At 41.0% G+C, this 26,041-nt stretch overlaps 1 protein-coding gene across 1 annotated transcript in view; it reads right to left on the bottom strand.

Moving 5' to 3' along the window:
* LOC126108155 (uncharacterized) overlaps window positions 1-26,041 on the bottom strand; it is a 169,487-nt gene that overhangs the window by 75,432 nt on the left and 68,014 nt on the right. The window contains exon 6 of the mRNA XM_049913399.1: window positions 22,535-22,609. Within this exon, the coding sequence (XP_049769356.1) occupies window positions 22,535-22,609 (75 nt within the window). The remainder of the gene's footprint in view (window positions 1-22,534; window positions 22,610-26,041) is intronic.

Genomic DNA, 26,041 nt, shown 5'->3' with positions numbered 1-26,041 from the left:
GGCTTGTAAGCTTTTGTGATGTACATGTCACTTCACATTTCCACTTCACTGTCACATCGGAAACAGTGGACTTAGGGACGTTTAGGAGTGTGGAAATCTTGCATACAGACGTATGACACAAGTGACACCCAATCACCTGACCACGTTCGGTCCACAGAGCGCCCCATTCTGCTCTCCCATGATGTCTAATGACTACTGAGGTTGCTGATACAGATTATTGGGAGTAGGTAGCAGTACAATGAACCTAATATGAAAAACGTATGTTTTTGGAGGTGTCCAGATACTTTTGATCACATAGTGTATGTCGACAGCTGATATTAAGTGAGCAACGACTGAACCGCAACAGACGATTCATTCTGTAACCTTGTATTTAAACTTGTGTCCTAACCTGGCCACAGCCTCGTGATGTGCAATGTATCTGATGCAACAGTGGTCAACTACCTGCTGCATAACTAAAATCACATACAGTTCATGACAGTTAAAGGCAACATCTATGATCAAATTGAGACAGAAAAAAAAATATCAGCACTAGAAACACACTGTAATTTCTCGCTATCATTCATTGGTTACCTGAGACTTTCCTAACACTGGCTACATGAGTTGCCACAATCAAAACCAATGACCAGTTCTGTTTGGCACCTCGATGGAGTTTATTGGCAACACAGGCAGATTCAAATGATAAAAGAATCATAGGAAGAAAAGGAAGTGCAAATAAGAAAGTCAATATGATGATGGAAATGTCACAGCAAAGAATTAGAAATAAAAAATTACATTTGACAAGTGAAGGGTCACTAGATTTGACGAGCTTCAAATATACTATCTTCTACACACCAGGTTTCTACGCTAGCCATTGTGCTATGCCACAACACTGGGTTAGGCAGCTTTATTTACAATTGTAGCACCTCTGTCACAACTACGAATTGCAGCCTTCAAAAATTTGGCTTCGCCCAATGTCGTGTAGCACTTACCTATGTAATATAACAATGGAAAATCCAGGATGGAATGTAACAATACCAGAGAAGGGAAGTCGCTACTCACCACGTAGCGGAGATGCCGAGTCGCGATAGGCACAACAAAAAGATTCACACAATTAAAGCTTTCGGCCATTAAGGCCTTTGCCAGCAGCAGACACAAATATGCACACCCCTCCTACTGTGGTAATCCGCCATCCACCGAACCTACACAATATACTCTTCCATCCTTACACTGCCTTACCTCGTGGCTCGTACCCCTGTAATAGACCTAGATGCACGACCTGTCCCATACATCCTCCTACCACCAACTACTCCAGTCCAGTCACTAACATCACCTATCCCATCAAAGGCAGGGCTACCTGTGAAACCAGTCACGTGATTTACAAGCTAAGCTGCAACCTCTGTGCTGCATTCTACGTAGGCACGACAACCGACAAGCCGTCTGTCCGCACGAACGGCCACCGACAAAGTGTGGCCGAAAAACGAGTGGACCACCCTGTAGCTGAACATGCTGCCAAACATGATACCCCTCATCTCAATTACTGCTGCACAGTGTGTGCCATACAGATCCTTCCCACCGACACCAGCTTTTCTGAATTGCGCAGGTGGGAACTTTCCCTGCAATACATCCTACGTTCCCGTAACCCTCCTGGCCTCGACCTTCGTCAGTTGCTGTCCTCACCCATCCAGCCCCCTCCCTGTTCCCATTCCAGCACTACACAGCCGTCATTTCACCGCCACACCCGGTCTTTTAATTTATTTTTATTTCTCTCCTCTCCGCTACTTACCCACCTCCCCCCTCCGCACCTTCTCTCCTGCCCTCCGTCTAAACTGCAACACTTCACTGTCCTTATAATTTATAAAAAACAGCTACCAGCCACATGTATGGTTTAAAAAGGTTTATTATCTTCAGACCATGACCGGTTTCGGATTTTTCTTTACAAATCCATCTTCAGATGGTAGTTACATGCATTCTAAGTTGGACCTAGTTTTGTTTTTGTTATTCGTTTGCTGCAGAGCTATGTAGTTCTGCCTGACGAAATATTCGTGCGTTTATGTTTTCGAGCACAAGCTTAATACACTTTTCAATATGCACTATGTGAGTGCTATTCCAGTCAATGGACGTCACTTTCAACCTCATCATCTTAATTACACACGCAGCACACACGGATAACATTATTTATTTTCATTTTCATGTTATTTTCTTGCTTATTCTCGCTGCAGTATTATTCCTCAGCAGAGGGCTGAAATAATTTTTTTTTTTGCCAGAGTTTCAATTCTTACCAGTCAAAATTACAGAAATTTAACTGAAAATTAAAGCAATGAAAACTTATTCAAAAAGTTCCCAGGTTTTTCTGAATTTCTCCCAGATGAAAAAATTCCTTGGATTTTCCCCATTTGTCCCAGGGGATATACACCCAATATGTGTTGACTGCTACACAATCCTACAAAAAGCTGTGCCTGTCTTACCAGTAAGGTCTCGTTGCCATTACCTGGCTGGTCCCAACTGCCAGCTACCTCCCAGGAATATATCCGTGCGCTCCTTGCACCAATCTTCTAATCGGGGAGCTTCTCTAACAGTCACGGCCATCTCGGCAACAACAAATAATTACTATTTGAAAGGCGTTATTTTAAAATCAACCTGGCCCAAAATTACCCTGGTACACTGGGAATAATGTTACGATGAGTTAAGTAGCTTTCATCTCATCTTGTGGACACATGGAAAATCTGGAGTCAGGGATTTTTATTGTAATATATAGCTTAATCAAAAAGTAGTACCACAAGTTAACCATTAAAATGTATTTGTCAATATTCTTCACTATGTATCACCAAACAACTGCATTTGCTACATATACAAACTTTACCTGTGTGTGTGTGTGTGTGTGTGTGTGTGTGTGTGTGTGTGTGTGTGTGTCATTTTCATTGTTGACTATCAAGGAATTCATTGCTCTTACATGCCAGGACACTGCAGTCTACAGAGCTTTTATAGATGCACCACAATGAGCAATGTGACGAGGATTGAATGAAAAGTAATGCCTCCACCTTCATTAATTGGGTTTGGATGGGAATATTTTAATAAATCAAACGCAGAAATAATCCTTAGAAGGTGATCTTTTATTAGCAATATTCACTTTTCCACATAACCACCAGCCACTTGGATATGTTTCTGCCAACGATGAACAAGTTTTCTGAAGTAGTCACGGAAGAAGTCGACACTCCTGTTTACGCAACCACAGTCTCACAGTTCTCTCAACGTCTTCATCAGAAGCATAATGATGTCTCATGATTGACTGGAGAAAGGTGTCACCTTCATTCTCGTAACGCGAGAGGAGTTCCGGGCAAATTTCAAGTCTGTGAGCTTTCATTTCAGGAGTCAGCATACGGGGTACCCATCGTGCACAGATCTTCCGATAGCCAAGCTGTTCTTGTGAAATGCCAATTGTGCTTGCAATTTCTCTCTGAGTGATACGACGATCGTCCTGAATCAATCTGTCAACATTTTGCTTGTGAAACTCAGTGGTTGCTGTCACAGGACGTCCGACTCTTTGTTTGTCACGCAGGTCAGATGTTCCCGCCTCAACATCTTTAAACTTACTCGCCCACTGACGCACAGTACTCACATCGACAGTCACCATAAGCTGCTTTTATTCTCTGATGAATCTCCTTTGGGGTGACATCATCTGCTGTCAACAATTCAATAACTGCACGTTGCTTAAATCACGCTGACTGACTGTCTGCGCAGGGTTCCATACTTCACACTGTAACAACACAACCGTTCAATGCTAAGGCTTCCCACCAACTGGAGCTGTAGAGGAGGCTACGGAACAAGCCAGTACCTGCTGCATACCGATGCTACCAGCTGTTGAAGAGTTACGAAGGTGGAGGCATTACTTTTCAGTGAACCTTCGTACTTCGGTTTATGAACAGACGCAACACCTGTGAAGTGTGGAACATCTATATCTTCCTTGCTGCTCTCTGAATCCATAAAACAGAGACAAAGAGAGAGAGAGAGAGAGAGAGAGAGAGAGAGAGAGAGAGAGAGAGAGAGAGAGAATTAATTAGTCATTTCACTTCCTTCAATAAATTTGAATTTGTTGTTTCTTCGTTGGATCTACACTAACTCTCGTTTGGCAGTAAGGGGTCATTAAAGAGACTTGCCACCCACATTCAGGGAGGTGCGGATCACATCACAATTTCACGTACAGGTGTTTACACTGCAAAGGTTCTTAACGGAAAAGAATTTTTAAAATGTAATTAACTGTATGTGAAAACATGACGGTATGTAAGTCGCGAGGATTAAACTCATACGGGGACTTCCAGTAGCAATAACTTGCTTCACTGAAATTTTATTAATCCTCCATCATTTGGCTTTCTTATTGGCTGACTTTTAGCCTTCCATGTACGTTTTCATTTTATAGTTAAAAGAAAATGGTCTCCTACATTTTCATTCTGATCACAACTTCTCATGTGTGTTACACTCTCTGAATTGCTCTGTAATTATGTTGCCAATTATTCTGCTTGAGTTGTTCTCGTACGCGTAATATTGGGGAGGGGGTGGAATGTAAATGATTCCATATTTGTTTCTGTTTTGTATAAAACAGAAGCTTCTTTCGTTGCATTGCATTATGTGGACTTTAGTGTATCTGTTATCGATTACAAATATGTGATTGTGAACTGCTTGATTTATGTGTGTTGTATGTACGAGGTGCACTCAAGTTCTAAGGCCTCCGATTTTTTTTCTAATCAACTACTCACCCGAAATCGATGAAATTGGCGTTACTTCTCGACGTAATCGCCCTGCAGACGTACACATTTTTCACAACGCTGACGCCATGATTCCATGGCAGCGGCGAAGGCTTCTTTACGAGTCTGTTTTGACCACTGGAAAATCGCTGAGGCAATAGCAGCACGGCTGGTGAATGTGCGGCCACGGAGAGTGTCTTTCATTGTTGGAAAAAGACAAAAGTCACTAGGAGCTAGGTCAGGTGAGTAGGGAGCACGAGGAATCACTTCAAAGTTGTTATCACGAAGAAACTGTTGCGTAACGTTAGCTAGATGTGCGGGTGCGTTGTCTTGGTGAAACAGCACACGCGCAGCCCTTCCCGGACGTTTTTGTTGCAGTGCAGGAAGGAATTTGTTCTTCAAAACATTTTCGTAGGATGCACCTGTTACCGTAGTGCCCTTTGGAACGCAATGGGTAAGGATTACGCCCTCGCTATCCCAGAACATGGACACCATCATTTTTTCAGCACTGGCGGTTACCCGAAATTTTTTTGGTGGCGGTGAATCTGTGTGCTTCCATTGAGCTGACTGGCGCTTTGTTTCTGGATTGAAAAATGGCATCCACGTCTCATCCATTGTCACAACCGACGAAAAGAAAGTCCCATTCGTGTTGTCGTTGCGCGTCAACATTGCTCGGCAACATGCCACACGGGCAGCCATGTGGTCGTCCGTCAGCATTCGTGGCACCCACTTGGATGACACTTTTCGCATTTTCAGGTCGTCATGCAGGATTGTGTGCACAGAACCCACAGAAATGCCAACTCTGGAGGCGATCTGTTCAACAGTCATTCGTCGATCCCCCAAAACAATTCTCTCCACTTTCTCGATCGTGTCGTCAGACCGGCTTGTGCGAGCCCGAGGTTGTTTCGATTTGTTGTCACACGATGTTCTGCCTTCATTAGACTGTCGCACCCACGAACGCACTTTCGACACACCCATAACTCCATCACCACATGTCTCCTTCAACTGTCGATGAATTTCAATTTGTTTCACACCACGCAAATTCAGAAAACGACTGATTGCACGCTGTTCAAGTAAGGAAAACGTCGCCATTTTAAGTATTTAAAACAGTTCTCATTCTCGCCGCTGTCTGTAAAATTCCATCTGTCGTACGGTGCTGCCATCTCTGGGACATATTGACAATGAACGCGGTCTCATTTTAAAACAATGCGCATGTTTCTATCTCTTTCCAGTCCGGAGAAAAAAAATTGGAGGCCTTAGAACTTGAATGCACCTCGTATATTGCCTGTATTCTACATTAAGTTCTGTTTGCCTCTGTATTCTGTACTTTGTCACACTTAACGGAGAACTCCATCTTAGCAGGTTTTGACAGTACTGTTATTCAACATTATCACATTATGTTATGGAAGGAGTGTGTAATTTTGCTTCAGATGGTGTTGCTTCTTGGCACTTAATGCCATGCATTTCACAGAGGTTTGCATAGTACGGCTATACAAGTAGGTGAGTATGCTTTCTGTCATAGTGACTACAGCATTCTTCCTTGCAGATGATAAAATGTGGCAGTGGTTAAGCAACTGCTTTCACATGTTATAAGCAGGTACTACAAACAGCACATTTTAACAGATATTAACGAAAATTTCAGTGGCCTCAGTTAAATGCAAGAGTCCAGAAAATGGATGGGAACCAAAGTAATGTAGAATACAAGCAATATACTTGCAGTGCAATTCAAACATGGATTCATAAGCAGTAACAAACTGACACGAGTCCACAGAATACTGTGTGACAAAACCAGTTTCTAACTCACACGAAACAAAACCAAATATCGCATCATTTAATCCACCCAATATTACAGATGAGCACAACATAGTTTCACTGCAATTCAAAGAGTGCAATACATACAAGAATATCATAATCAGGAACATAATTTCCACTTCATGAAAGCTACAGAGGCAAAATTGCAATATTAGATTTTACAAATAAACACATTTCACCACCAAACTATCAGACACACCCACAGAGCATAAATGAAAAATATTATCATCTATAGTCCAATCAGAATTACTTGACAGCTGACATTGTCACTTGCTGCTACAGTGTTGGAACATCGGCTGCCTGCTACCACTCGGTTATGGTGACACACAAATATACCAGCCACTTCAAAAATGCTATAAACGAGAGCAACGTCGGAAGCGGCCGCCGCAATGTAAGATATTACTGGGAGATGCTCTGTCGACAGCTGATTCTAAGTGACCAATGACTGAACTGCAGCAGGAGACAAATTTTATGGCCCTGAATTTAAATTCAAATCCTGACCTAACCACAAACTTGTGATATGCAATATATCCAAGAAAACTGCGGTCAGCTATCTGAGGCACAATTAAAACCAAAATTAGTTTGGTCACCGCTATTACAAATAGCCTCTACAAGCAAACCCCACACAGACATTTTCAGTTTCAGTGCTAATGGCACACTGTAATTTCTTGCTATTATTGGTTACCTGAAACTATCTTCATACCGGCTGCACACACTGCCGCATTACCGACTGATGGTGACACAGGCAGATTACAAATGAAAACAAAATGATAAGAAGAAAAGTAAGAGCAAATAATAATGTCAACAGGATGGTGAAATATTAGAAAGTAAAAAACATGTTACATCTATTAATTGGGAGGGAGGGGGGGGGGGGGGGGGAGGGAGAAAGAATGATCAAAGTCTTCTGAATTTTTAAATAAAAAAAATGTTGTTACATTTCACGAGAATCAAACCTATCACCTTCAACACACAGGGCTTAAACACTAACCACTGAACTGTGCCACAATACTTGTTATATTTAAGACTCTGACGATCCAGTAATGACGAATCGCAGCCTTCTAAAATTCGTCTACAGGCAAAGGTGTGCGAAGTTTTACAATGTAGCCGAACTTCTGATAATAACAACTGCATATGTGTTGCTGATTCTGTCATAAAACACAAAATAAAAGAATCACATCATGAAACGAAGGCAGACAAGGATCTGAAAATGAACTGAATAATTAATGTGGCAGTTTGGAAATGGCAAACGTTTTGGGCATGATGTTGAGTGCACTGACTGGAAGAAGCCAGACCGAACACGTCAAGTGTCAACTGTCCAGTAATTTTAATCAAGACACAGTACTTGTCTTCTGCAAAGCAAGAATACAGACTATTGCACCATATTTTGCCGATTTCAAAGTTCACTGTCAGGTCACTTGGAACACTACTGTCAGTCTCTGTTTCCTTATCGTAACACTGGCTTTGCACTTCTGACAGTCTGGTGTTCTGTGATGTTAGTGTCTCTGTTCTTACACTTGTGGTATTACATACAACTGCAGAAAAGTGATGTGTATGCTTACATATTCTTACCGACAAATGACGCTTTCAAACAAATAAGCTACAAAACAAAATATTATACAGGAGAGCACAACTACAGTGCAGAATTATTGTTTTACTTGCATACGGAGAACTGTACTGAGGGATGACACATATCTACAAGATGAAAGTATGAGGGTTGACTGAAAAGTACTGCCTCCACCTTTGTAACTCTTCAACAGTTGGTACCATCAGTATGCGGCAGGTACTGGCTTGTTCTGTAGCCTCTTCTCTCCAGCTCCAGTTCGTGGGAAGCCTTAGCATCGAACAGTTGTGTCGTTACGGTGTAAAGTATGGAACCCTGGGCAGACGGTCGGTCAATGCGATTTAAGCAATGTGCAGTCATTGAATTCTTGACAGCAGAAGGTGTCACTCAAAAGGAGATTCATCAGAGAATGAAAGCAGTTTATGGTGACTGTGTCGATGTAAGTACTGTGCGTCATTGGGCGAGTAAGTTTAAAGATGTTGAGGCGGGAAGATCTGACCTGTGTGACAAACAAAGAGTTGGACATTCTGTAACAGCAAACACTGAGTTTCACAAGCAGAATGTTGACAGACTGATTCAGGATGATCGTCGCATCACTCGGAGAGAAACTGCAAGCACAATCGGCATTTCACAAGAACACGTGGGTCACATTATTGCTTTGCTTGGCTATCGGAAGATCTGTGCACGATGGGGACGCCGGGTGCCGACTCCTGAAGTGAAAGCACACCGACTTGAAATTTGCCACAAACTCCTCTCGCGTTGCAAGAGTGAAGATAATACCTTTCTCTAATCAGTTGTGACAGGAGACTAGACGTGGGTACACCATTATGACCTGGAGACAAACTGTCAGTCTCTGGAATGTCGACACAAAGACTCGCCCCAAAAAAAGAAATTCAAGAGGCAGCCCTCAGCTGGAAGAATCATGGCCACAGTGTTCCGGGATGCAGATGGTGATATCCATGTTGATTTCTCCAATTGTGGAACAACAATAAATTCAGATCGTTACACCGCAACGCTGCGAAATCTCAAACAACGGCTAACGAGGGCCAAAAAGGAAAAGAGAAATGTTTCACTGCAGCATGACGAAGCCAAACCACACACTTTACGTGCCACCACAGCAGAACTTCAGAGACTGAATCCTACCACCGCACAGCATCCTCCATACAGTCCAGATTTAGCACCGCCTGACTTCCATCTGTTCCCGATAATGAAAGACGATCTGCAGGGACATCATTATGTTTACGATAGAGATGTCGAGAGAACTGTGTGACTGCGGTTGTGGAAACAGTGTCAACTCCTTCCGCGACGGCTTCAGAAAACCTGTTCATCCTTGGCAGAAATGTATCCAATTGGCTGGTGATTACGAGGAAAATTGAATATTGGTAATTAAAGATCACACTCTAAGGAGTATTTCTGTATTTCATTTATTAAGATATTCTCATCCAAACCCAAGCAACGAAGGTGGAGGCATTACTTTTCATTCAACCCTCGTACATGTGGGGCCATCTCATACAGATCAGAGAATTGCCAGGCTACAGCTACATGGGAGAAGTGTGACATCCCTGTAATAAATGCACAAAAAGATGGTGATGAATGTAATCTTATTCCTGCAAAGTAACTATGAATTTATCTGTCATTCTGATGCCTCAGAAAACGTACTACCAACCGCCCCCTTCTTCTAATCAAGTTGTGCCACAAACTCCTCTTCTCCCCAATTCTATTCAATACCTTCTCATTAGTTATGTGATCTACCCATCTAATCTTCAGCATTCTTCTGTAGCACCACATTTTGAAAGCTTCTATTCTCTTCTTGTCCACGTTTCACTTCCATACATGGCTATACTCCATACAAATACATTCAGGAAAGACTTCCTGACTCTTAAATCTATACTCGACGTTAACAAATTTCTCTTCTTCAGAAACGCTTTCCTTGCCATTGCCACAGGGCAGCGTGGAGGGTAAAAATCGTAGAGGGAGACCAAGAGATGAATACACTAAGCAGACTCAGAATGATGTAGGTTGCAGTAGGTACTGGGAGATGAAGAAGCTTGCACAGGATAGAGTAGCATGGAGAGCTGCATCAAACCAGTCTCAGGACTGAAGACCACAACAACAACAACAACAACTACTGTCATTCTGAATCATTAGTTCTAGATGATACTTGTACATAGTGTTTCCAAGTTGAATATTATGACTGAATTTGATATCTGAAGAATATTGTATATGTTTCCTGAAATAATCAATGGAAAATCCAGGATGGGATAATGACAATATTATGAAACGGATAGATTGCTACTCACTGTATAGAGGAAATGCTGAGCTGCAGACAGGCACAACAAAGATACTGCTACAGAAGTACCGTATTTACTCGAATCTAAGCTGCACCTGAAAACTGAGACTCAAAATCAAGGAAAAAAAAAATTTTCCCGAATCTAAGCCGCACCTGAAATCTGACACTCGAAATTCAAGGGGAGAGAAAAGTTTTAGCCGCACTTCCAAATCGAAACAAAGTTGGTCCATTGTAATACGAGACACAATTTAGGTCGAATGAATGACGATACAGCTACAGTAGTTTGGTTTGAGTCATAAGCTTAGCAGTTAAGCTTTACCAGTTAACCTTTGCTATGCGTCAGGCGCTCAGTCAGTATTTATACGGGTACCCTTCCTTTTTCACGTGCTTCGTCTGGTTTGAATCGATTGCTTATTTTTCTTTGATGGCATGGCTTGCTTTTGTGCGTGCTGCCGCGGCTTACAATTTAAATTTAAATAATAAAAAACGGGGGGGGGGGGGGGGGGGGGGGATCGTCTCATTAGCGAAACAATGGCAAAAGACTGATATTTGTTGTCACTTACACTGCTGCTTTCTTTGATAATGATCAACAAGAACCAAATAATAGACTGCGTATGATAGAAGATGTTCTTAACGAGAGTTTAGCGAAAATTTTTCTCCGTTTGAAAATCTTTGCAGACGCCTCTTCAGTACATTACATTCTGCACAGAAATTAGAGTCATCTTAGATTTAAAAATCTAGTCAACTGCCGTGCTTCATTTCTGACAATCACTATTAGGCATAAGAATAATATGAATATAAACATGACATGATATGTATATTCTTCCGCGTTTGCTGTTGTCTCACTCTAGTTTTGTAGTTTATTAGGCAGATGGGATTTAAATGAGATAGCAGCAAACACGAAAGAATACATGGCAAAGTGTTTATATTCGTATTATTGTTATGGTGAAGAGAATACTGTATGTGATTCACAATTTATAAAAGTTCCTATTAGCAACCATCTCTTCTCACAGGTAGGAAAAAATTCAGAACGTAGAGTTGGCCATATTGACAAACATCCCAAACAGTCTTGCAAGTCGGATTTTCGTAGTACATTGAAATGCTGCTACATTCGAAGATGAACAATACGGAATTTGTATTTACTTCGTTGGATAATGTATGAAAATGCAGTGGTCGAAACTCGGGGCGGAGAAAAAAATCTCGTTTTCCACCTTTCTTTAAGGTATGTACTGACGCAGAGGTTTTGGCGCCAATATTTATCTTTGTGCCTGCAAAGCATGCCAGTGTAGCGCAACATATATTCGACGGCAGAAGTTAGTTGTGGCGGCACCTACCAACATTTTTCAGAACTTCCACTTACTTTGACTTCGATTCTAAGCTGCAGGCGGGTTTTTTGATTACAAAAACCAGAAAAAAGTGCGGCTTAGATTTGAGTAAATACGGTAAGTGTTCAGTCAGAAGGCTGCCTCCTGAAATACACAACATACATACACACACACATTCACACAAACGCAGCTCACACACACACACGACCACAGGCTGGCTGCAGAGGCCAGACTGCGAGCATCAGTGCACGGTGGGAGACGCAATCTGGATTGTGGAGATAAGGGGAGAGATAACAAGGTAGGGATGAAAGACGGTAAAAGTCCTGCTTGTGGGAGCATACTAGGACGAGGTGGGGAGAGGGTAGGGCAGCTAGGTGCAGTCAGGAAGTTAGGCGGGGGTGGGGGGCAGGAGGAAGCAGTAATACCAGATGTACCGGTACGAAATGAGCGTTAAGATACAAATGTGTCGACAGGGAACATTTGTTGTGAACGAGCCTCAATTTTCTTTTGTTTGGTTGGTATGACATCTGTCATAGATATTTAGTATACATCAAGTCGTGGAATAAACAACATCATATGTTTTCATCGTGTTAACAATGTCGAATTTTGTACCAGAAAGTGACGATTTGCGGAAAGCATTAATTTTTTGTTTTCATCTGGGGGAAAAAAAGTGCTGCAGAGTCGCATCGAATGCTTGTCGAGGCATACGGTGATCGTGCTCTACCAGAAGCAACGTGCAAAAGATGGTTCAGAAATAATGATTTTGATGTAAGAAATGAAAAACGTGGACGACCACCGATAAAGTTCGAAGACGCCGAACTGCAAGCAATATTGGATGGAGATGATACTTTGAGTCAGAAGCAAATGGCAGCAATGCTAAATGTTGCACAACAAACAATTTCTGGCCGTTTGAAAGCTATGGGAAAGATCCAAAAGTGTGTAAAGTGGGTGCCACATGAATTTAATGAAAGACAGATAGAAAACCGAAAAACCATTTGTCAAATTTTGCTTCAAAGACATGAAAGAAAATCAATTTTGCATCAAATTGTTACTGGCGATGAAAAATGAATTTATTTTAAGAATACTGAATGGGAAAAATTGTGGGTTAATCCGGGACAACAGTCAACATCGACTGCAAAACCAGATCGATTCGGCAAGAAGACAATGCTCTGTGTTTGGTGGGATCAGAAAGGTGTGGTGTATCGTGAGCTTCTAGAACCTTGTGAAACTGTGAATACTAATCGCTACAGACAACAAATGATCAATTTGAACTACACATTGATCAAAAAAAGACCAGAATGGGCCAGAAGACACGGAAAAGTAATTTTTTTTACACGATAATGCACCTGCGCACAAAGCAAAACTGGTTCAAGATAGAATCAAAACACTCGGCTGGAAGCTGCTACCCCACCCGCCGTATTCACCAGACTCGGCCCCTTCCGACTACCATTTGTTTTCACCGATGGGACACGCATCGGCTGAGGAACACTTCGATTCCTACGAAGAAGTCAAAAATTGGGTGTCCGATCGGTTTGCTTCAAAAGACGAACATTTCTATTGGCGTGGTGTCCACAAACTGCCAGAAAGGTGGTCAAAATATATAGAAAACAATGGTCAGTACTTCGAATAAAATGTTTTTACTTTCCAATTCAAAATTAGTGTTCCATTTTCACAAAAAAGGCTCATTTCATACCGGTACACCTGGTAAGACTGTGGGTGTGTGGGTGGAATAGAAGGCTGTGTGATGCTAGAATGGGAACAGGAAAGGGGATAGGTGGATGAAGGACAATGACTAATTAAGCTTGAGGCAAGAGGAGTACAGGAACATAAGATATACTGCAGGGAGAGTTCCCAACTGTGCCGTGCAGAAAAGCTGGCGTCAGTAGGAAGGATACAGATGGTACAAGCTGTGAAGCAGTCATCAAAATGAAGAACGTCGCAGCAGGCAGCGAGTTCGGCAACTGGGTGGTCCAGCTGTCCCTCGGCCACAGTTTGTCAGAGAGCTCGTCACCTGTCATTACCATGCAGAGTGAAGCACAGTGACTGCAGCTTAGCTCGTATATCACACGACTGGTTTCACAAGGAGCGCTGCCTCAGGTGGGATAGGACATGCCTGCGACAGGACTGGTGTAGTGTGAAATATGGCATCCCGGCTGAGATGCTAGTTGAAATATGCTCACTATTTTTATTTACTTAAATTTGGCATATTTCGTGACACTACCTTTTCTGTGAAATGTTTACAAGATGATATTTGTCTTGGCTTCGGTCGTCTAGTGGAAGTACGATTCCACAATGCAGTTTCGTCGGCTGCAGAAATGACCCGGTCCAATGTGTTTGCCTCATTTTTGGTGCTTCAAATACCATTTCTTCGAATGTGGTTTCTTCTTAAAGTTTATATAAAAAAAAGTAGAAACATAATTCATTTTTTCCTGTTCACTAGCAAATATTTGAAATGGCGACCTACACATTGTTCTACCGTCAACACACACCAAGAGTTCGCTGCCGACTGACTACAATCAAAGACGACTCCAGCATCAAAGACATTTTACACAACACACAACCTTCCACTTGTAATCAGTCTCTTTGATATTCTTCGTCACGTCTACTAATAGTAATCAATACGTTGTCACTCTCAAAAAATACAAGTACATCAACATAAAATAAGGCAAATTACAATAAAAAAAATTCTGACAAAAATATAAGAAAACATTTACAATTTGGTATCGACAAATCCGGTAGAAAACAACACATCTCCCAGATCCATTACAAGTGGTTGTGGGACAGACAGGTCTTGCATCTAGGTCTATTAAGCAGCTATTACACAACAATCCGCCGTGAACAGTACCGGTCTAGCACGACAGCCATCTGGCGGAAGAACAAGTGAAACTGTGAAAATTAGCAGACACATTATCCGCGAGCCAGAATAGAGAGCAGTTCTAAACTGACGTCAATCTGCACGGACGTACTAGGTAGTGATAACTCGCACATGCACAGAAGGGGGTACCGCAGTGCTTTCTGCTTGTTATCCACTTATTGAGCAGTGCCTAGTAATAAATTTCAGACTTTCGTGTTGGGGATTTTCCATGTTTTTTTCCCCGTAAATAGGTTTTCATACGTGCAAAAAAATTTGCCAGTAGACTTTCTTTTATACTAGCTGTTTGTGACAGCATTTTTTCGCGTCTAAATTCAGGCGTACAGCAAGTACCTGTTGTATCATAACACAATACACTGGCAATCATTTCTTTCCGAGTAATATGCATATAATGTTACACGGTGATTTTGATTTGTATCTCAATGCCTTAGCTTACAAAAGTTCATGTTTGATTTGACTGTATCTCTTGCTTTATTTCAGCATGCCAGAAAAGAGAAACTGGCAGTGATGGCGAGAAAGTCCGTGCAGTTTCGCCCAGTGCGACAGACGAGGACTGCACAATTGAGTACCATACTCTACACTGCATTTCATTTTCCAAACTTGGAAAAATAACGGAAGTGCACTTTTAAGTTTTGGTCCTTTAAACTGTTGCAAATTGCAGTGCATACACCCACAACTTTTGAAATGGTGGACTGTGCTATTCCGTGGCTCGTAAAATATTCCCCAGTCACCAGAAATCGTAATGTTACAATCAGCCTGCAGCTTAACAGGGTATGTACTGATATTTTATCAGTGATCTAGGCTGGTATGATCACAAAACATATAAACATACGATTTAATTCTTACTTTCGAAAAGGTGAGATAGTCTCCCTGAAGACTGTGTCTCACTAGCTAATTCCACCTTCTAACATAAGCAGCAGCTTCTCGAAACAGGCCACGTCCATCCTCAATAAGTTCCAAAATTCTTGCAGATCTTTGGGCCTAATTTCTTTCATAAGCAATATAATCCTCTGCCTGTATTCCTTGCTTTCAGCCAGGGTCGGACTCAACAACGTCTCGCTTTTCATTTTCGTCCTTGATCTGCCCTAATGCTAAGGTTTATTGTCACTGCCAGGGCAATAGCTCCAAAAACAAGTGGGTCCTCCACGTGCAAAATGTAAAATTAGAGATACATGTATCTGTGTAACCAAGGGTTGTAATACGAAACTAACTGTAGAGTCTGTAATGCAGAACAGTAGTAACCTACATAACAGTATAACAATTACTTCATAAATAGTGATCTACAACACTTTCTTATTAAATAGGAGCCTTGAGCTCATATAAATAATTTGAAGGAATGACATTTCAATACGTCACACGGTCCCCCTTGTGTTTCGTGTGGTAGAATGAACGGCTTTACAAGAGAGCAGACGGTTCTGTAGTGTTGCGGAATAGTAAAGAGTTGGAAACGTGGAGTACTGTCAAAGTTTCGTTGCCTATGCCGAGAGCCAGAGGCAGTAGGTTAGCCGAGAAGTAAGATTGCACATATATCGGAATGTGTCGTCACGCAGGGGCAATGGCCTGGTTACACACAACAGGCGAGAGAGAATTGCTTAGCACGCGGGTTTGTGTCAGACGGAGACTTTCGTAGAGTGTAAGACAGAGGTATAGCGTCAGCTGTACTGCATTTCATAACTTCGCGTAAGTCTGCCGTAACGACACGTAACTCTGTCACGAGAACACCTGAGGGGCGAGTACGACAGATGAATCGGCAGTATAAGTGGAACGAATGCGTTCATCACAAACAAGCACGTCAGGACGTCGCTCGTGCTTCCTTTAAATACGCCAGCTTTGATAGCAAAAAGGCACTCGCAGTTAGACTTGCAGTTAGACGTGTACTGGGTTGCCGCGTAGCACTCAGTTCGGTGATCGACATGTTAATCTTTATTGAGGAGATGTTGCAGTAAGAACGGCCCATCCGGCAGCAGATGTGAGGGGGCAGTACCAGCTCTGGTCCTCTCTGCTACCACTGTCAATCGTCGACCCGGGATTAGCAGACATCGCGGCAGACTCGCTCGCCGCCAATGTTGACCACATCGGTGTGCCGTCGTCGAGATCGTGCGGGGCCTAGTGCTTACATGTTTAGTAGCCTTTCTGTTGTGCCTGTCTGTGACTCAACATCTCCTCTATATGGAGAGCAGCATCAATCCTTTACATAATATTGTCAGCAGAGAAGGTCAGTTGGATAATCAAATGGTTGAGGCAATCTTTCAATGGAAATAAACATCTCACAGACACAAAAGTGTTTTCAAATATGTAAAGTGGGCGAGAAATTCCTTTACAAGTTAATACCGTAGTACAGTTAGACGTGTAGATAAAAACTACTAAAATCCAGTTCCTTAAAGCATCGGACTTCCGTGTATAATACAGCTTCACACAGCTGATTAATTTGCAAATGAGTTAAAGCATCAGATTTTTTACATTAAACTTGTACATGAGGAAAGTCTGGAAAAGATTTGAAATTATGCTTGAAGTTTGTTGGAAGTCAGTAAGTGCTCTCATTATGAAACACAGGATGAATATAAACTGGGTAATTTGTGCTCCATTTTAAGCAAAAGATGGTTTTTCACACATCTCAAAGCTTATGATCTATTTACTTAACTGTGTCATACAAGGACATAATTTCACGGGTACATTTAGTGGTGTATGTGGATACTGTCTGAAAAATGTGTTGCAAACAGAGTTGGTAGTAAAGAAGTACTTAATCAAAATGTCATGTCTGATGCTGAAATTTTACTAAAAGAACAACAAAACTGTAGTAGGAGATGAACTTTTCTTCTTTCGCCATTTTGTGGTGGATGTCAGGGACAAGATGTTTCGTGAAAGTTTTGAAATTATATGTAAAATTTGTTGAAAGTTGCTAAGTTCTCTCATTCTCAAACACTGGAAGAATAGAGTCCACGTATTTGGTGTTGTCAATTGCATTGTTCCAAGACAACCATAGTTTCTCACTGTAATACTCGTATTGTTCTGTTAATCTTTTCACGTAAGATGATACCTCTGAAGGAGTACGGTATGACATTTTAAATTTTTAAATTTGGTCAATAACTACGAGAGATGTTGAAAATCAAACTTTCATCGGCCACAGAAGCCAATTAAATAGGTACTCTAGAATTGGTATAGAATTCCAGGTTTGTCACTTAGTGGGACATTCCGTTTTCGAAATCATTTGGGAATTCAAAACATTTTGAAATCAACAATGTCAAGAGAGTGCCGAGAATACCGTATTTCAGGCATTTACCTCTCACCACAGACAATGCAGTGGCCGACAGCCTTCACTTAATGACTGAGGGTAGTGGCGTTTGCATAGAGTTGTCAGGACTACCAGACAAGCAACACAGTGAAAAATAACTGCAGATATCAAATGTGGGACGTATGACAAACTTGTCCATCAGGACAGGGCTGCAAAATTTGGTGTCAATGGACTACGGCTGCAGATGACCCACGCGAGTGGCTTTTGCGAACAGCACGATGTCCTCTGCAGCGCCTTTCCCGGGCTCGTGACCGCATCGATTCGACCCTAGACAACTGGAAAACTGTCGCCCGGTCGTATGTGACCAGATTTCAGTTGACATGAGCTCGAATGTGGCACAGACACCACAAAATCGTGGACCCAAGTTGTCAAGAAGGTACTGTGCAAGCTCCTGGTGCAGGGTGTATAGGTGGACAAGGAAAAAAAAGTTCCTGGATTTCCCGGTTAAAAATACACTTTTTCCCAGGTGAAAATACACTTTTTCCATGTTAAGTGACAGTATACTCTTCCTCGGCACTGTAAAAGTCGTCAATCCTTTGAATGTTTATGGCTTTACGTACTGGCGTAGAATTTCCTGACACTTTAGAAAACGAAACTCAGAGGGAAAAACACGTTTTGAAAGACCTTTGATGTGCAGCAACATGTACGCTGCATATTTTCGTATTACGAAAGTATAAATTTGAATTCCACCGAATAACGCATGTCACTTTCCGAAGCATTGAAATCGAGATTGTGATGCACTTTTGTAAGCGTCATAGCTCATTCGTGTGATCTCGCCAGCTGATGATAAAATCAAATGGCTCCGAGCACTACGGGACTAAACATCGGAGGTCATCAATCCCCTAGAACTCGGAACTACTTCAACCTAACTAACCTAAGGACATCACACACATCCATGCCTGAGAGTAAAACGCTTTGTGATTTAAGAAATTCATCGTACATTCTCGCTCATAGTTCATCTTGCGTAAAAGGAAATCTGCATTGAATGAAACGCTTTTCAAACCACCATTCGCAATGTTTTCCCGCAACCTGTTAGAAATAGGTTTGTTTCAGCAGTTCCCAGAGAGCGCCAGGTAACTGGCATCACCACGCTTGCGCAGCTATGATGGCGCAGGAAGCCCACATGTTTGTACTCATAAAACATTAAAAGATCTTACATTATGTCATAAAAGAAACAAGACATCAAAGGATACTTCAAGAGCATCAGGATTTCGCGAACCATACTAAAATGCACATCCATATGTAAATTTTCTTGGAGTACCAGTACTTATGTTTGGTTCTTTATTATAGCATAATGCCATATGCGCAATTGAAATGCAGCGAACAACTGAAACTAGCCAATAGTGTGAAGTTAAACACTTCCTTTCAAATAAATTGACTGCATCAGTAGAAAGGATTAATAAAAGCCAAATCTCTTTAGCAAACCGGCAAAAAATAACTTCATTGTTCTGTAAGGCGATTAATGCTTGACTGTCAGAAAGGTGGAAATAAAATCTGAAACTATTAACATATTTTAGCCTGCCGTAATTACGCGAACGTATTTTAATTCATTTGATTGCTGCCGGACACAAAAATCCGTTTTGTTCTCATTTAACATGAGAGCAATAAACGAATAGGAAACAACAAAATCACTGAACGTAAACACAGGCCACGTGGAGACGACCCACTTCCCCACCACAACTCTGACTGTTCTGTGCATCAGCCCCAGATCTACGATATTTCCGAACTGGGGCAATATTAAGTAGTGGCGCCCAGCCACACTTCTGTATCCAGAAGCGGGAGAAGGTACTACTCACACACGACTCAACTGCGCACGCGCAAGAGGCCGCCCGCAACTGCTCAAACAAATATAATTTAAACAGTTGTCACGTCATGCTCATCGGAGGCAATTTGTTGTTATAAAGCACTGCATAGTGTTCCTAAAGCCTTTGACACACTTTACTGTTGGCAGACACTTGTATGAGCACTGTTTTGTTGTTGTATACGACCCATTTCCTTTGCAACTTAAGTTTTATTTCCGTTTTTTCCCCCCTCCCGTTCATGTTTTGTTGCTGCAGTATTATTCTGCAGTAGCGGGATACAATAATATCCTTTGTCAGAGTATCGGATCTTACCAGCCCAAATCACAAAAATTTAACTGAAAACTAAAACAATAAAAAATTCCCGGAATTCTACACAATTCCCTGGTTTTATCCTGGATGAAAAAGTTCCCGGGTTTTTCCTGGTTTTATCCTGGATGAAAAAATTCCCGGGTCATATACACCCTGTGGTGGCACCATAAAGGTGCAGGCTGTGTTTACACGGAATGGACTGTATTCTCCGGTCCAACTGCACCAATCATTGACTGGAAATGGCTATATTTGGCTGCTTGGAAACCATTTGCAAACATTTCCAAAGGAATCTTTGTAAGACAATGTGCCATGTCACTGGGTCACAATTGTTTGCAACTGTTTTGAAGAATATTCTGGACAATCTGAGTGAACAGTTTGACAACCCAAATTGTCCGACATCGATCCCTTCGAACATTTACGGGGCACAATCTAGGTCGGTTCGTGCTCAAAATCCTGCAATGATAACACTTTTGCAGTTGAGGATGGCTATGGAAGCAGCATGGCTCAATATTTCTGCACGGGATTTCAAACAACTTCTTGAATTCGTGCCACATCGAACTGCAGCGCTACACCAGACTAAAGGAGGTCCGACTCGACATCAGGAGAGGAGTATAGATTGCAATCAATATAGGAACATTTTTTTTAAAATGGACTTATGCATAATTACTGCACTATTCCAGACTGACAAGATAAAAATTTCCTGCAATAAGCCAAATCTACCCAATTTGGTCAGGTGAGTTAAATTGTGGCAGATCTACATCTACATCGATACTCTGCAAATCACATTCAAGTGCCTGGCACAAGGTTCATTGAACCACCTTCACAATCTCTATTATTCCAATCTCGTATAGCGCGCTGAAAGAACGAACACCTATATCTTTTCGTACGAGCTCTAATTTCCCTTATTTTATTGTGACGATTGTTTCTCCCTATGTAGGTCAGTGTCAACTAAATATTTTCACATTCAGAGGAGAAAGTTGGTGACCAGAATTTCGTGAGAAGATTCCGTCACGACGAAAAACGCCTTTCTTGTAATGATTTCCAGCCCAAATCCTGTATCATTTCTGTGACACTCTCTCCCATATTTCGGGATAATACAAAATGTGCTGCCTTAATTTGAACGTTTTTGATGTACTCCGTCACACCTATCTGGTAAGGACCCCACACCTCGCAGCAGTACTCTAAAAGAGGACGGACAAGCGTAGTGTAGGCAGTGTCCTTAGTAGGCCTGTTACATTTTCGAAGTGTCATGCCAATAAAACGCAGTCTTTGGTTAGCCTTCCCCACAACATTTTCGCACCATTCAGATATTTTTCCTAATTCGTTTTGCAATTTGTTTCGATCTGCTGATGACTTTATTAGTCGATAAACGACAGCGTCATCTGCAAACAACCAGAGACAGCTGCTCAGATTGTCTCCCAAATTGTTTACATAGATAAGGAACAGCAAAGGGCCTATAACACTACCTTGGGGAACGCCAGAGATCACTTCTATTTTACTCGATGACTTTCCGTCAATTACTACGAACTGTGTCCTCTCTGACAGGAAGTCACAAATCCAGTCACATAACTGAGACGATATTCCACAAGCACGCAATTTCACTACGAGCCGCTTGTGTGGTACAGTGTAAAAAGCCTTCCGGAAAGCCAGAAATATGGAATCGATCTGAAATCCCTTGTCAATAGCACTCAACATTTCATGTGAATAAAGAGCTAGTTGTGTTTCACAGGAACAATGTTTTCTAAATCCTTGTTTACTGTGTGTAAATAGACAATTTTCTCCGAGGTAATTCATAATGTTCAAACACAATATATGTTCCAAAACCCTTCTGCATATCAACGTTAATGATATGGGTCTGTAATTTAGTGGATTACTCCTACTACCTTTCTTGAATATTGGTGTGACCTGTGCAACTTTCCAGTCTTCGGGTACGGATCTTTCGTCGAGCGAATAACTGCTTTCACTGTAGAGGAACATTTAGTGCTTTCTGCTTGGATTCACAAATGTCAGGACACAAAGAAGACGGTGACAGACATTTTGAAGGATTTCACTGACGTGAAATGGCCACGGTTGGGACCGACGTTACCCAGACGGGAGAAGTAAACTTCTGCGAAGAAGTGTCTTCTCAGTGCAGAATATACTGGAAGGCATTCCCCTGAAACTTGTGCTGTTGTGGTGGAATCACGTGAATGATCACCAATGAAGTGAAATTGTAAGTGGTCTGCAGAATTAGGCGACCCACAATCTACTATGCGAGACAACACGTGGAGTCAGTTTGAAGGGGAGCTGAAGTCGTTTACAGGGTCAATTATCTTTTCGTGATCACAGAATACTGTGCTGAGATGCCGTAGCTGTACTCTGATCTTCACCCAGGTTTCCCCTCAAATATTCTGCAATTCTCCGAGTCAACGGCATCTTAATCCGTGAATCGTCTCTCTCGTAATTTGAGTATCAGAACAATATGTTTTTCCATCTAATTTAGCAATACTTATGTCTGTATACAAGTAGTAACATGAAGCATTACAGAAATTTATGTGACGAGCAAGAAAATACCTCCGGTTCAGAAGGTGAGTCAGATCTTGTGTCGTCTTCACGGGGCTCCACTTTACACTCGACTCCTTCAAAAAACTGCAACAAAAAATGTTACACTTTAGCCTTCTTCCTCCAACAATACTCCATACACTACATACATAACAAAGACACAAACTGTTGAATAGATAACAGTTAAGTTTTGAAGGCAGAGAACTGATAACTGCAGAATCTGCTAAATTTCTGGGAGTCACCATAAATAAAAACCTGTCATGGACTGATCATGCGGATTGTTTACTGAAGCAGTTAAATAGTTTTGTTTATGCAATGAAGATTCTGGATAAAGTAACTGACTTAGCTGTTAGGAAAATTGTGCATCATGCATATTTTATATCAGTTGTAAGATTTGGCATAATTTATTGGGGAGTTGAGAAAGGAAGCCACCTCAGTGTGTTCAAGATACAGAAAAAAATTATCAGGGCTACGAATGGAGCAGACAACACACAATCGTGAAAACCTTTATTTGCAAGCCTTGACTTACTGATGATTCCTTCCATGCTTATTTACGAAACACTCCCCATTGAGTTAAAAAACCCACATCTTTTTGAGCAAAATTCATTTACACATGCTTATGAAGCAAGGCACAAACAAGATTACATGTTACCTTGCCACAGACTAACATTATTTGAAAATGCACCATATTACAGGGCTTTGAAGCTTAGCAATAAAATGTGTTCAAAGTTGAAGGACTACGAGCTAGAGCTCACAGGTGCAAACACTGAATAATATTTAAAAAGCAAGTGCTACTACAGTGTAGGTAATTTTATACATGAGGAAGACATGTAGGAGATGTTTTGTTTATCTCTCCCCCCTCCCCCTCCCCCTACATTACGTTCTATGTGTAGGCTTAAGTTCCCTTTTAATGAAGGTAGATGTTTTCTTCATATGTATCTGTACTTATAAACTGTGTGTCGTGTGAACTATGTATCTAAATTTGTAGATGTATATATATAGACTACTTTTATGAAAGTATGTGCTCTTTGAAGTACGTCCATATTCATAAACTAGAGAAACAAACATGAAAAATACTTAAAAAGAACAATTTCAAACCAATGTGGAAATTTTAAGAAAAAGTAAGAAATCCAACCCAATTAATCATCTTTTTATATTGTAATGTGCTTCTGGGAGCATCCATATGCTTTATTTTAATGTATCTTGTTTTAAGGTATACTTAGGTAGGCACAGAATTATTCATTGATGAGTTGCCAATGTTTCAATCAAATGATTGTATATAACATGTCACGTGACAATAAAGATTCTATTCTATTTGATTCTACATCTAGGGAATTAAATTAACAACTATTATCAATACTAGTTGTACCCAGCTATCCATTGCTGTGGCCTGGTCTGTTTAGATAGAAAACTGCTAAACGTGTACGAGAAGTAGATATAATACACCCTAATCTCCTCCTCCACATCCTCTTCATGTCCATCTTCCCCTCCTTCCCCTCCTTCCCCCCCCCCCCCCCCCCCCCCGCTTCCTGTCCATCACCTTCTCCTTCCCTCTATCTTCTCTTGCCCCATCTTTCCCCTTCTCTCTATTTGTCCCCTGCTGTCCCCCCCCCTCCCCCCCTGCCACCGCCTTCCTCTGTCCATCTCTTCCTTTCTGCTCTTTATGCTCACTTAGGTTAGCACCCGTCTGAAAATCATCTCTCTCTGTCCCCCCCCCCCTCCCCCCACTCACCCCCTTGAGCTGAGCCTTGCTTATTGTTATTGCACATTCAGATACTGTAGTCAGTCAGAATGTTTAATAGAGTCATGCAAAATCTGAAGTAAATAGATCAAGCACTTCTTGAGATTTTGGTAACTATGTCTCCCTGTTATTTTTTGCCACATGTGGTGTTTTTCAGTGCCAGATTTGGTATTACATTTTTTGCCAGATTTGGTGTTAACTTTCTTTGCCCAATTCGGCATAATTTCTTACCAAATTCGTTCTATTTTTTGTCAAATGTGATTTTGCCAGTTTTAGTGCGCTTGTCAATGCTCTTTTTTTAATGCTAATTTCACTGTTTTTTTCACATTGGTGCTTTTTATGCCAATTTCTCTGTTTTTTTATAATTTCTGTAGTTTTCTCCTTTTGGATTTATGTTTGCCAAATTCAGGGCCATTTCTTTTTACCTAATTCAGTGTTATTTTTTGTCAAAACAGGTTACATTTACTGCTACTTAATTTTTCCAAAATGTGTGTTTATTTTTGCCCGTTGTTTTTTGGCAAATTCGCTGATATTTTTGCTAGATTCAGTGTTATTTTTTAACAAATTCGGTGTCTTTTGCCAAATTTGGTATTATTTTTTCGTCATATTTGTTGTTTTTATGCCACACTTGGTCTTTGTTTCTTGCCAGTTTTGGGATTTCCTATAGCTTTGGTGTTTTTGTTTTTCCTTTTACTATGTTTTTTTCCAAGTTTCTGTGTATTTTTTTTTTTTGCCCCCTTACAGCATTAGTTTTGACATCACATCATTGTTGCATGGGAAATGATCATTCACTTCGAGACTGTACACGAATCTCTGTCTTGAGGAAATAAGAAGTCACAATGAAATTTCAACATTCAATAATTAGCAGTTACAAAATTTGGCAAACTGCCAGTCTCAGATTTATAACTTTTTTTATAAGCGAAAATGACAAATTTCTCTATAATTTGTAAAACTCTGCGATTTAGTGACAATTTGTTAAAAATCGCCAATTTCACATTATCGTTTTCATGATATTTTCATCTCCCTACACATACATAATATGTTGATGGCAGGGAATGTAAACCTCATGACTCCATTTTGTTAACTTATAAAGTGGCACAGAAAGTTGCTACATGTGTAACTGTATAGTGGAAGCCTAGTTACTGACAGATTAGAGAAATAAACACTTTCAAATCTTCCTTTGATTACGGAGTTATTGTTTACTTTAATTACAAGTTCTCACAGACAGATGGAGCTCTGAGACTTTCATTGCCTACCATCGATATATTAAAAAATATTTATAGCTTATCTCTGTCTGAAACTTCATTAGTATAGTGTAAAATTTTAAGTTAATCAATCGAGAAAGTTTCGAGATTTTTGGTACATATTAATGTTTCTCACTTATATATTACATATATTTTTAAAAAATAGGCATATAGAAAAATGTGCGCATGTGAATGCAACCTCATGCCAAAATTTCTAGTCAGCTGACCAACTACTTTTTGAGTTTTGTGAACACAATCATATCCAGGCTGAATTTTTATATATAGACATACAGACTATGATAACCAGTGAGCTCTGATATGTGGGGCGATGCTTAGTAGTAAAGCACGTGTAAACAGAAATTGCCTGACATGTGAACTTTCCTTTGGAGTCTGTAAGTATCTACAACACACTTATTATTTTCGAACAGTTGCATTCAATAACAAAGGAAGTTCACATGTGATAAACAACAGACTGAATAAGTGAATGCTCCTTGTTCCCTTCATACTGACAGGTACATCAAAAACAGAGAGCAG

This window comes from Schistocerca cancellata, chromosome 11 (genome assembly GCF_023864275.1).
Source record: "Schistocerca cancellata isolate TAMUIC-IGC-003103 chromosome 11, iqSchCanc2.1, whole genome shotgun sequence".
Classification (NCBI taxonomy): Eukaryota; Metazoa; Arthropoda; class Insecta; order Orthoptera; family Acrididae; genus Schistocerca; species Schistocerca cancellata.
This window is presented reverse-complemented; position numbering and strand designations above follow the sequence as displayed.